Source organism: Aspergillus pseudodeflectus (assembly GCF_044049435.1).
Source record: "Aspergillus pseudodeflectus strain CBS 756.74 chromosome Unknown BJX68scaffold_37, whole genome shotgun sequence".
Classification (NCBI taxonomy): domain Eukaryota; kingdom Fungi; phylum Ascomycota; class Eurotiomycetes; order Eurotiales; family Aspergillaceae; genus Aspergillus; species Aspergillus pseudodeflectus.
Window position 1 is genome coordinate 303,825 of NW_027263813.1, and position 11,415 is coordinate 315,239.

An 11,415-nucleotide genomic window follows, 5' to 3' on the forward strand; every position below is an offset into this window, starting at 1 on the left:
CCATTTGGTGTGGTTAGTGATCTGTGTGCAACGTCATTTGCTTCGTTCTCACGTTTGCCCTCCACAACAGCGTCTAGCTTAAGGGTTCTCTTTGCTACCAAGAGCAGTTCTGACTGCCAAAATCCAGCCGATATTCTGCGAGTCAACGGAGGTCAATACCAACCCATTATTACTGAAGCGTTCGCTTTCGCTTCATCTCCCACAAATCCGCCGAGTCAACCGATTCCAGTCTTCCGACTACTCACCACCTCGCAATCATGATTCCTCTCATCTGGACGATATTTATTCTCCATATCGCTATTTTCCTAGTGAATACCATTGGCGCAGCAGCCATTGACAACCTTGTGCGTCCCTGCCACATCCTCCGAGCTCATGCCTGTCTGCGTGCCCTTTCTAATGATCCTACCTAGATATGGCTCCTCTACCTCAAACTCCCAACGTCCCTATACCAAGATGCGCAAGAACAAAGCAAACTGAAACGCGAGGTCATTCAGCTCAAGCGGGAGATGAACAATACCAGCTCGCAGGACGAATTCGCCAAGTGGGCGAAGCTGCGCCGGAAGCATGATAAGGTGTTGAGCGATTATGAGGCTTTGAGTATGTTGCCCTAGAAATATGTAGCACTTCTATTGAGATCCAGTCGAAGATCGAACTATGACTCGAGGGAAGATGTGGCTAACAATGACTGTGTTTGTAGACAGCAAACTCTCGTCGCAGAAATCCTCCTTCGACCGGTTCATCAAGATCGCCCGGTGGCTCAGCACGAACGGCCTCAAGATCTTCATCCAGTTTCGGTACTCCAAGACACCTGTGTTTGTGCTTCCCAGCGGTTGGTTCCCCTACTACGTGGAATGGGTGCTGTCGTTCCCGCGCGCTCCGCAAGGCTCGGTGAGCGTCCAGGTCTGGAACAGCGTGTGTGCGACGGCGATTACGGTTATCGCGGAAATTCTCACGGGCATGGTTTTGCAGGTGAGGGGGAGGGCTCAGACTGTTCCTGCTACGGCGAAAAAGACGCAATGATTAATAGCTCATGCTGGGGGTTTACGAGCTGGTTGGAGGGCATTTCATTGTAGGATAGATAAAATTTCGAACGATAATGATACAAAGGTATATATGTAAATGTTCGTCAGATAAGAAACAATCGTTTATCGTCAACAACTCCAGACCGTGGTCGGAGGCTCAGGGCTTGACTCTATGATTGGTATATCATCACGCGAACCACCGCAGTACCCCGACGTATACGGGAAATGAAGCAAAAGGATAAAAGAGAAGGGGAAGTGTGCAACTGAGAGTCCGGCCCCTTCGACAGAGCATCTGCAACAGCACCTCGATCAAATCAAATCGAGAACACCATTACCGCTTTCCATAAGCTACAGACTCGGAGAAAAAGTGCGATTGAACTCCTCGCCTCAAGAATGAGCCCCATTGAGTTACCCGGTGCAGCCCCGAAGGGCCAAACCAAGCAATCGCATGACTATCCAAACACGACGAATGGCAACCCGATGAAACCCCTCTCCGAAACCAAGCTATACCGCCATTGTTTCCACCTCCCCCGGGGGGGAGGCGTCGGGCATAGAGGACTCGGAACCGGGAGAGAATAGGGCAGTAAGCCGCTCTCAAATTGCTTTTATGGCGGCGCGTTTCCGCATTGCCTGAAGCCCTTCCTTCAGATGAAAGAGAGGGACAGGGTGTCCGGGGACTTTCTCCCAAAGCGAGCTCTTCGCTCCCGAGAGAGGAAGAGAGAGGACCCGAGGGTTCTCTGTGTGTGAGCTTTGAATGCGATTCTTTGAGCGAGGAGTTGAAGAAGAAGAAGGGAAGAGGATTTTGTGAAACTTGTAGGATTTTTTTTTGGTGCTTGCGGTCAGGTGATGCGGCTAGTACCGATTAATAGTAGCGTGGTGTGAGAAGTGGGCTCTCGCTTATTGGTCTGTCTCTACAACAACAACCAACCACCACCATCCTGCACGCTGACAGCGATTTATGATTATGTATCAAAATCATTGAAGCTTGAAGCCAAATGCTTGTTGGCGAACTCATCGAAAATTACTGTATGATCCTGGGAGTACATTCTCGTCGTCATGATTCGATCATTACAGTAGCGGAAGAAGAGGTGAAGGGCTACCGGAATATATCAACAAGGCAAAATGTCGTCGGGCATTCCGCACCATCTGTATTCTGGAGTACCCCTCCAGATTAGACAGGGAACCAAACGGAGGAGAGTCCATGTCGCTTGTAACCCATGCTGCGGTCACAAAATACGCTGCGATGGGGTCCGACCTCATTGCGGGACTTGCCGCCGACGTCGAGAGAAGTGTGTTTACGTAGATGAGAGCAGTAAACCAGGTATGTGGTCTACTTCGGGCTAATGCTTGATATTGACGATATGTTAGTCTTCAAAGCCCTTAAATCAACAATGAGATGGATGCAGTGCAGCCTTCGCCTGATACCGCATTAGACGAACCGACGCGACTTGGTGATCGATCGAGTCCTGAGGTTACAGCGATGGGCCTTGCTACTCGCTCACTAGGTGATGTTGAAGATACAGATGAGTCCACGAAAGGATCCTTTGGCGACTCATCAGCCGTAGCATTTATCAAGCGGCTACAGGAAACTCTGAAGTCCGGCACACCCGCCTCAGGGCTCTCTCACTCACCCTATAATAGTACTGCTTCTGGTGCTCACCGTGGAGCCAACACGGCTGGGGTCTCTCAATATCTCAAGATTCCTGTGGAACAGCTACCCCCTCGTGCGTTAGCAGATGATCTCGTGGACTGCTACTTTTCCAGAATCCACTCTCTGTACCCATTGATCCATAAAGAGGCTTTCTTTCGTGTTATAACTTGGTTTGGACTTCGAATGACGGCCAAGTAGACGTTTCTACAAACCCATACCTGAACGCAGGCTTAGGTCTTGGGGATCTCGGAGTTTCTACCTCAACTTTTTACTACAGATTGAATATTGTCTTCGCTATAGGCTGCCAATTCTCCAATCTTGTTCAGGCTGAGCGAGAAACAATATCTGAAGCTTTCTTCCAGCGATGCAAGCGGGCTCTTGATGTAGAGTATCTCGAGCGTGGCGATCTGGCCCTGACCCAAGTTTTGTTGCTAAAGGCCCACAACCTACAAGGATCACAGACTCCTAATCGCTGCTGGCATACCATTGGGACTGCATGTCGGTTAGCGCAAGGAGTTGGCTTACATTCGACGAGGGTGATGAGCATAGAACCTTTGCCCAGAAGCAAATGAGGAGGCGAATCTGGCACGGGTGCCGGATGTTAGACTTGTAAGGCAAGATCTGTTGTTCAAGCGCTATACTAACGGAATACAGAGCAATTAGCTCAATGCTCGGTCGTCCACCAATGACATCCTCAAGCCTCTCGGCTCCTCTTCGTGATGCAGTGGACGACTGTTGTTTATCTAGGAACGCGACAGAAGGCTCGCAGCCGCCAGACACCTTCTCCCGTGTAGAATGGTTCGTTGCTACCCTCAAGTTACACGACTTGTTGCGCGGGATCAATAATACTTTATACGACGATTTCGCGGGCGATTTGGCTGCTCAGAGAAAGATCGATAAAGTGCAACAAATCAAACAAATTACACAAATTGACTCGAAACTGGAGAACTTTCGACGAAGTCTTCCGCGACAACTGTGCTGGGAGGGCGATAGTCAGGCGGATGAACCGAATCCACTGTTGAGGGAGGAGCTTCTACTCAAGGCAAGGTAACAAAACAATCCTATGACCACCCTCGCCGAACCTGCTGATTTTCGTGGAGATTCTTGCTTCTCAGGCTTTCAGCGTATCGGCCTGTCCTTTCCCAGTCACTTGGTCACATACGGATGGCAAGGGCAGTGATAGTGGCCAAATATCTACCACATTGCCAACTGAAAGTGGCATCTACTCAAACTTTACGCAGAACTGCTCGGTACTATGTGCCCAAGAGGCCATTGACCTGATATCTTTGGTGAATCAAACCTGCAGCACCGACTTGGCTAGCGTTTGGTTTTATAGTGTCTTTTGTACGCACGCCTCAAGCCCTGATATCTCATCGGCTAATCCTCTCCAGATGTATTCACCGCAGGATTGGTGCTTATCCTGACCGAGTTGGATAGCGACCTCGTGAAAATTGTAACACGCGAAGCTTTAGATCTCGCCTGGGGCAACTGCAGCTCTGCCCTCAACTTCCTAAGGACATATAGCGTTGTGGCTGAACAATGTGCCAATGGGTTAATTGCCGCTCGATCCAAGTGCCTGAAACTGCAAACTGGTAGGCATCGTCTCATTTTTGTATTTGTCCACGACTAAAAAGCATAGACCAAGGTCACGAGTCTCAGCCGACTGCTGGAGTACAGAATGGCAGTGCCCTGGGCCCGGCTACTGGGGATGGTGTAGATGATGCGTTATACTCATTAGATTTCCTTGACTACCTCAACTTGGACAATATCTCCCTCGATTGGTCTTAGTTTGATATCGGGTATTGACATTTCCGACCGTCCCGAATACGCCACAGATGCTTGCCCATTTGCACATGTTCAGTCGACAAGGAATGCCACTTCGATCTTGCACACCTTAAGCGTATCCAGGTATCCGGCGGCGATGTGCAGGACTCAAGGTATGAGACCCATATACCGTTACATTCCGATACGCAAAGTACCCACTTCTCGGGCGCTATGCGACCACAGCGCAGCGTATCCGATACGAACCGTAACAGTATTATAACCTTCATTCTCCCTAAAGGGGCTGGCAGAGGTACCTATGGGGTATTGGTATGCCGGCCTAACCGTGAGACGAAGTATAAAAGCCTGCACTGATGGCTTCAAGTTCAGACCATCATCAAACGTGATATCGTTCTATAACGACAATACCTTCGCAAAGAAATGTCTCAGCATATTAAAACTGATGTTCTCGTTTCTGGAGGCGGACCGGTTGGTCTGCTGGTTGTGTATGGGCTGGCAAGACCAGGAGTGAAGGCTTTTGTGGTTGGTACGTATAACTAACCATGCCTTAGTTTATAAAGTATCCATTCCTTCACAGAACAACATGATAAAGACCAGCAAGCCATGTACGGGCGAGCGACAACTCTATACCCTCGCACTCTTGAAATGCTAGACCAGCTTGATCTGTTGGATGATATGAACCAAATTGGATTCATCGGTCGAAACAGTGTGACTTACAAAGACGGAGAACGTGTCACCTCTCGTGGATGGCATACCATGTTTCAACGCATAACCGGCACGTACCTAGATTATTGTCTGAATATCCGTCAGAAGTACTCGGAGGGTGTCTTTCGAGACGCCTACAAGAGGCTAGGAGGCGAGCCCTATATTGGCTGGAAACTAGAATCACTCTCGGTGGACCCGGCCAGTGAGGATGACTGCAAAGTGACCTCGCATATTCGAAACCTCGAGACGAACGAGACGGTAACTGTCAAAAGGTGAGAAGTATAGGATACCCTGATTATAGCATTCACTAATGTAACTTAGTAAATACATCGTCGGCGCAGATGGAGGCCACAGTCTGGTCCGACGACTGGCTGGGATCACCTCGGAAGTCGAACAGACCGAATACAAATGGATACGAATCGACGGCCGCCTCAAGACCAATATCCCCGACGCCAATCTAGGATTCGCCTCAATCGAGTCCAAGAGTCACGGAAACGTCCTATGGGTTCAGCTAGACCATGGTGTAAAGCGCATTGGCTTTGCCATGACGAAGCAGATACTGGCAAAGTGCGGAGAACGGCCCACAGAAGAAGACGCAAAACGATGAGGCTGTTAGGGCGATGGAGCCGTTTTCTTTGGAGTTTGAGTCTGTTGACTGGTGGACGCTGTACAGGTTGGTTGCTTTCTTTCATTAGCCGAGGCCATGCTTATATTTCATGATAGTATCAAGCAGTCTGTGGCAGATACCTTCATCAGCAACGACAGAATCATCCTCGCAGGCGATGCGTGCCACACGCACTCCTCCGGAGCCGCGCAAGGAATGAACACCGGCATCCACGATGCGGTGAGCCTCTCCTGGAAGCTGGCAGGGATGGTCAAAGGCTGGTATAGCAGCGATGTCCTCCAAACATACGACACCGAGCGCCGCGCTGCCGCCCAGTACCTCATCGAGCTCGACAAGGCGTTCTCCGCCACGATATCGGGTCAAATACCAGAGACTCACAAGGGACGATACACCGACGCAAACGAGCTTTTTACGAAACTCTTTGACGAGTCCATCCAGTTCAGCATCGGGCTTGGTGTACACTACGAAGAGAATATCATCAACAAGGCTCCCACCACTGGTATGGTCCCCACTGGCTGGAGAGCCCCGGATGCACTCGTCTATGCTCCAGGTTCCCGTCTTCCAACCCGGCTCTTCAACTTGAAGAAGAACCACGGGCAATGGTCGATTCTCATCTTCGCCGGCCAGCCAGCCGAGACTCGAGAGAAATATCCGTGGCGGTTGAAGAACTACGCACCATTGCCAGGACTCTCCCGAAGGGCATGATTCGGTTCTTGACTATCGTGGGTCAATATGTCGTCGAGGGAGACAAGTACTTCAGTATCGCAAGGCTGGGATATACCTGCTTTGATTCAGATCAGTCTGCTCATGTTGCGTATAGTGTTTCGCCTGCGAATGGGGCGGTGGTTGTACTTAGACCGGATGGTCTGCTGGCCTATGCGACGACGTTGGACAACGTCGGTGGCCTTGCAGCTTTCTTGGGCAGCCTGTCCCGCGATGCACAGTAACGTTTCGGTTTAGGGTTGTTGAGAGATTTCCGGGATCTGGCTTGAATATGCGGACTGGACGTCTTGAAAAAGACCCCAAAGGAGGAGCTATCATTTACAAATGCAAGTAGTGATATAGCTAGTACGTAGTTATAGATTTTTGATAGTTACAATATCTTGTTCAAGTACTATAGGATTGTTTTCTAAACCTATATGGAATGCGAATGAAAGACAGCTCACCACCACCAGTAAAACCTGCCACGAGATCTTTTGACCCTGATTTCCCTGCGTCATTGCCAAGTCTCGGCTGTCCGGGTGTACAACATCATCCAGTCGTCTTGAGTCAGTCACTGCATCTACAACAACTCAACCCCGCACCCCTCACTGCTTCCTCGGTAATCCCCTCACTTCCATCCAACTATATCAACAACACCCATATCAACGGTGGACAACCATCTTCATGTCTCCGCAATCTACTTGGAATCGATCGAAGATCACCAGAAACAGCACAAAGAAGCAGAGAACGAAGAATGTCCTTTCCCCTCAGCCAGCCGACAACCCGCTCCCTAACGGGCGGCGACCTCCTCGCCCAATCCCTCAAACACATAGGGGTCGAGGTCGCCTTCGGCCTACATGGCGGCCACCTGGACGCCTTCCTCATGGGCTGCGAGACGGTCGGGATCCGTCTTATAGATACGCGCCACGAGACAGCCGCCGTGCAGGCTGCGGAGGGGTATGCGAAGGTCAAGGGGAAACTGGGCGTTTGTTTCGTCACGGCGAATAGTGGGTAAGATATTACCTACCCTTCCATTCCCTGCAGTTTTCAACACTTCATAGAAGGAAAGGTGTATTGACGGATATAAACGCGCAGCTTCTCTAATGGCATCCCCGGCCTTGCAACCGCACTCGCAGATCGCTCGCCGATTTTGTGTATCACCTCCTCACCGCCGCTGCGCGACGCGGAGAATAACTCGCTGCAGGGGATCATCGATCAGGTCGTTGCGTCGCGCCCGTTGACCAAGTTTGCGCATCGCGTTACGAATGCGGAGGATGCACCGAGGATTGTCTCGCTTGCTGTGAGGACTGCGTTGGCGGGGGCGCCTGGTCTGTATCTCCCTTCCTTTGCTTTTGTATGCCGTATTTTGGGAGCAAGGTGGTTCGGTATTTAACGGATAGAATTATTCCAGGCCCGGTCTTGTTGGACTTTCCTATCGACGTGTTGTTCTCGCCTGTGCATGAGAAGTTGATCTCCTGGGGTTCGATCTCGTCTCCCATGTCATATGCACCAGGGCCGCATGTTGAGGCTGTCAAGAAGGCCGTTGAGCTGATTCAGGCTGCGAGTCGACCGGCTGTAATCATTGGTAGTGGAGCGCAGTCGCAGGAGGTACTACATACCTCTTCTAATAGGAACTTAGGGCTAGCTGACAAGCAACCTCGACAGACAATATCCCACCTCCTCACCCTCTCCAAGACCACCGGCATTCCAGTGTTCGACACGCAAAAGTGTACCTTATCCTCAACCCTGGCTATAGAATGCAAGACCTACGGCGGCGGCGCCGAGAAGCTCGGTCTCCTCCCTGTCCTCGGAAAACTGCAGCCAGATCTAGTTCTGCTTCTCGGGGCGCGAACGGGCATGTTCCTCGCCGGCCGCAGCGGTGCACTCATTCCACCAGCGGAGAAATGCAAGCTCGTTCAGGTCGATGTCGATGGGACGGAGATTGGACGGACGCTGCCTGTTGAGCTGGGAGTTATCTCAGACGTTGCACAGTTCCTTGCCGCGGTTAACCGCCATCTATCCTCCTCTACCTCCCATACATCAAACAGGATAGACAAGGAATGGGTCTCGGCAGTAACCACGATCCAATCCCTCCCCTCCCCCTTCGCCTCCGACGCCTCCCAAAACCCCTCCGGCCTAATGCACCCCTACCACGCCCTGCAAACGCTCTTCACGCACCTCCCCAAAAACCCAATCCTCATCACTGACGGCGGCGAATGCGCCCTCTGGGCACGCGACACCGCGCACCTCTGCTCCCCGTCATCAATCCTCAAATCCACCGGCGCCCTCGGCTTCCTCGGAAACGGTTTCGGCTATGCACTCGGCGCCGCCGTCGCTTCCCCAGATCGCACGGTGATAAACCTACATGGCGACGGGAGCGCGGGATTCCATTTCATGGAGCTCGATACGTACGCGCGCCTCGGGCTCGATGTCATCACTGTCGTTGTGAATAATCACTGCTGGGGGATGAGTTCGAACGGGCAGGAACTTGTGTATGGCGAGAAAAATCCAAAACGGGTTATTAGTGAGCTCTCGCCGGGGACGAGGTATGATGTTGTTGCAGGGGGTTTGGGGAATCGGGCTGTTCGGGTTGAGAAGGTGGAGGATATACCCAGGGCCGTTGAGGGGTTGGTAAGTGCAGAGAATGGACAAGGGCAGGAGAGGAGGGCAAAGTGCATTGAGCTGGTGGTTGACCGTAAGCCGATCCATCCCGTTACGGAGGTCATGGTTGGGCAGACGGAGGATGAAGGGGTTGTTGTTGTGCCGTATTATGACAATATTCCGAGGGCTTATTATAAGTAGCGTGGTTGAATAGCTACAGTTGGTCAGGTAGGTCACGTTATACTAAAGAATGAACTGAAATTACTATCACTATGCAAGTCCCCTACACTTAGGGCTAGCCAGAATCTTGAGATGATCATTCGGCTTGACAAGCTCCTCCAAGCCCTTTTCGAGTATATCCTCTAGCGCAATGCGGCCGGTTATCATGCGTTCTACACCAGCGAAGCGTCCTGTACGCCCCAAATTAGTTCCCAATACTCTGTAGACAAGATTACTACGTGACCCACCCTCTCTGAACGCATTTACCGTCTCCCGGAAGTCCCCTTCATCATACGCCAGAGATGACTTGTAGGTCAGCTCCTTTTGCATGAAGGGTCCTAGAGGAATCGTGATCTGCCAGAGAAGCATCAGCATAAGTATCGGTTGCACGAATAAATCTCCCACGAGCAGGAAGGGTAGATGGAAGTGTAGAAGGCTAAACGCACCGGCGTCCTCGGCACTGCAAGATTAACATAAACCCCCCGAAACCTCAGACTCTCGCAGCCGGCCTGGAACCCAGGCTGCGATCCCGCGCAGTCAAAGACAACGCCGACGCCCAGTCCATCGGGTGTAGTTATCCTACATCGCTCACTAACGTTGTCTATTATCGGATCGAAGGCCTCCGTGACGACTTCCATGCTTCGTAGCGTTTCTCTCCGCGCATTGGATGGCTCAGATACGAAGACGCTCAACACACCCCAAGCTCGAAGAACAAAGGCCATAGCGACGCCGACAGGCCCGGCCCCGATAATCAGGGCGGTGGTGGCGGTGACATCCAGGCCACTCTGCGTCGAGAGAAACAGCTTAAACCCATGCCACGCAACAGCAAGCGGCTCAATCAGCGCTGCAGCCGCAAGATCCACCTCTCTCCCATCCCGATTCCCACCATCAGCCGACTCAAGAACATAAACCTGCCCCGGCCGCACAGCAACAACCTCCGCCAACCCACCCCCACCCCCCGAAAGTCCCAAGAACCCAATCGTATTGCAGCAATTCGTTGCAGACTGCGAGCAGGCGTTGCACGATGTGCAGAAGAAGCGCGGGTCGACGACGACTGCTTGGCCCCTTCGCAGTGGGATGTCGTTTCCTGACCTCTGTTGCTCGAGAGTAGTCGGGACGTGCGTAATTCGGCCGGTGAACTCGTGGCCCATTGTTATGGGGAGGGTGGACTTTGTTAGAGGGTGTGGGCCGGTTTTAAGGGAGGGGATTGTGTATGGGCCTGACTTTTGTTAGCTATCTATCTTTTCTCTGTTGATTTATTCATGCAGCTATCGTTGGGCGAGTAGCTTCGTAAAATGAGAGCGAAGAGAGGGACCAAAGTGCAGACCAGAAAGATACTCGCCCAAATCACTCCCGCATATTCCACACCATTCAACCTCGACGAGGACTTTATCGTCATCATCGCCTGGTCGTGGTGCGGGGATATCCTCGACGCGGATGTCTCTTGCGGCGTGGAAGCGGGCGGCGCGCATGGTGGGCATCGTACTTTGTTGTACTGGTACTCTTAGTTGGAATATCTGTGGGTTGAAGAGTTGGTGATTGTGTGTTTTTGAGCGTTGAGATGTGTCTGTTGTGTTCAGTTGAGTCGAGTGTGGTTTGAGCCGAGGTGAAGTATGTATTCCCCCTCACTTCTCCTCATCGCCGGATTTAATATTGCCTTAGTTCATGATGTTGTAGGGTATCCATTGTATTTGAGCTAAGAGTTGTTTCAAGAAAAGAGTTCGAGTATCAAGGTCAAGCAATGAATGACAGAGCGCTCGTACACCCATATCTACACCTTGAGAGAGCTTGATTCATGTAACGTAATTCCCAACCGAGTCGGACACCCGGTCGAGTCGGACACCCCAGTACACCATACAAAATGCCATTTTTTAAACTTGAATAACTCAACCACCTTAAATCTACTAGGTTTTAGACTAAGTAATTAAGCTATAAACCTCCCTTAGGCCCTTTTAAGCGCCATTTCAAGTACTAAGAGCCTTGAATACTCTAATATATCTAGATACAATAAAATACAGCGTAATTTATGATTATAAGAGATTTACCGAGCTATACAATCTATAACTTAGCTATATACTTTTTTTATACACTCTATATATGTATACCAA

At 51.0% G+C, this 11,415-nt stretch overlaps 6 protein-coding genes across 6 annotated transcripts; 5 read left to right on the plus strand and 1 right to left on the minus strand.

The window, feature by feature from the left end:
* The first annotated feature begins 49 nt into the window (after positions 1-49).
* Positions 50-1,108, plus strand: BJX68DRAFT_242297 (guided entry of tail-anchored proteins factor 1). The gene is made up of 3 exons (XM_071040964.1): positions 50-344; positions 411-597; positions 698-1,108. The coding sequence occupies exons 1-3, from the start codon at positions 258-260 to the stop codon at positions 1,018-1,020; spliced, it is 597 nt and encodes a 198-aa protein (XP_070896652.1). The 5' UTR covers positions 50-257; the 3' UTR covers positions 1,021-1,108.
* On the plus strand, positions 1,109-1,808 carry BJX68DRAFT_242299 (uncharacterized protein). Its single transcript, XM_071040965.1, has one exon. The coding sequence runs from the start codon at positions 1,416-1,418 to the stop codon at positions 1,599-1,601; it is 186 nt and encodes a 61-aa protein (XP_070896653.1). The 5' UTR covers positions 1,109-1,415; the 3' UTR covers positions 1,602-1,808.
* A 142-nt stretch (positions 1,809-1,950) lies between these two features.
* BJX68DRAFT_277388 (transcription factor domain-containing protein) lies at positions 1,951-4,704 on the plus strand. Its single transcript, XM_071048316.1, has 9 exons — positions 1,951-2,343; positions 2,456-2,830; positions 2,902-3,209; positions 3,239-3,282; positions 3,328-3,720; positions 3,774-3,818; positions 3,890-4,017; positions 4,065-4,265; positions 4,313-4,704. Exons 1-9 carry the CDS (start codon positions 2,145-2,147, stop codon positions 4,459-4,461), a joined length of 1,842 nt encoding a protein of 613 aa, XP_070896654.1. The 5' UTR covers positions 1,951-2,144; the 3' UTR covers positions 4,462-4,704.
* A 171-nt stretch (positions 4,705-4,875) lies between these two features.
* On the plus strand, positions 4,876-6,904 carry BJX68DRAFT_277391 (pentachlorophenol 4-monooxygenase; the record flags this gene model as incomplete). The annotated part of the gene is made up of 6 exons (XM_071048317.1): positions 4,876-4,981; positions 5,033-5,432; positions 5,482-5,727; positions 5,777-5,833; positions 5,884-6,387; positions 6,417-6,904. The coding sequence occupies 6 exons, from the start codon at positions 4,876-4,878 to the stop codon at positions 6,730-6,732; spliced, it is 1,629 nt and encodes a 542-aa protein (XP_070896655.1). The 3' UTR covers positions 6,733-6,904.
* A 337-nt stretch (positions 6,905-7,241) lies between these two features.
* On the plus strand, positions 7,242-9,289 carry BJX68DRAFT_269258 (thiamine pyrophosphate-binding protein; the record flags this gene model as incomplete). The annotated part of the gene is made up of 4 exons (XM_071046282.1): positions 7,242-7,498; positions 7,583-7,815; positions 7,899-8,095; positions 8,153-9,289. The coding sequence occupies 4 exons, from the start codon at positions 7,242-7,244 to the stop codon at positions 9,287-9,289; spliced, it is 1,824 nt and encodes a 607-aa protein (XP_070896656.1).
* Positions 9,290-9,358: 69 nt separating this feature from the next.
* BJX68DRAFT_277397 (chaperonin 10-like protein) lies at positions 9,359-11,210 on the minus strand (the record flags this gene model as incomplete). Its single annotated transcript, XM_071048318.1, has 4 exons — positions 10,635-11,210; positions 9,754-10,526; positions 9,556-9,661; positions 9,359-9,498 (listed from the first exon to the last, which is right to left on the minus strand). Exons 1-4 carry the CDS (start codon positions 10,786-10,788, stop codon positions 9,359-9,361), a joined length of 1,173 nt encoding a protein of 390 aa, XP_070896657.1. The 5' UTR covers positions 10,789-11,210.
* Positions 11,211-11,415: the final 205 nt, after the last annotated feature.

What these genes read in the sequence shown, in the direction of transcription:
- BJX68DRAFT_277388 (XM_071048316.1), top strand. Translation starts at nt 2,145, where the DNA reads ATGTCGTCGGGCATTCCGCACCATCTGTATTCTGGAGTACCCCTCCAG. An exon ending in TTGGCTTACATTCGACGAGG is followed by an intron (nt 3,210 to 3,238) that starts GTGATGAGCATA and finishes TTTGCCCAGAAG; the next exon opens with CAAATGAGGAGGCGAATCTG. An exon ending in TTGGTTTTATAGTGTCTTTT is followed by an intron (nt 4,018 to 4,064) that starts GTACGCACGCCT and finishes AATCCTCTCCAG; the next exon opens with ATGTATTCACCGCAGGATTG.
- BJX68DRAFT_242299 (XM_071040965.1), top strand. Translation starts at nt 1,416, where the DNA reads ATGAGCCCCATTGAGTTACCCGGTGCAGCCCCGAAGGGCCAAACCAAG.
- BJX68DRAFT_242297 (XM_071040964.1), top strand. Translation starts at nt 258, where the DNA reads ATGATTCCTCTCATCTGGACGATATTTATTCTCCATATCGCTATTTTC. An exon ending in CAGCAGCCATTGACAACCTT is followed by an intron (nt 345 to 410) that starts GTGCGTCCCTGC and finishes GATCCTACCTAG; the next exon opens with ATATGGCTCCTCTACCTCAA. An exon ending in GAGCGATTATGAGGCTTTGA is followed by an intron (nt 598 to 697) that starts GTATGTTGCCCT and finishes CTGTGTTTGTAG; the next exon opens with ACAGCAAACTCTCGTCGCAG.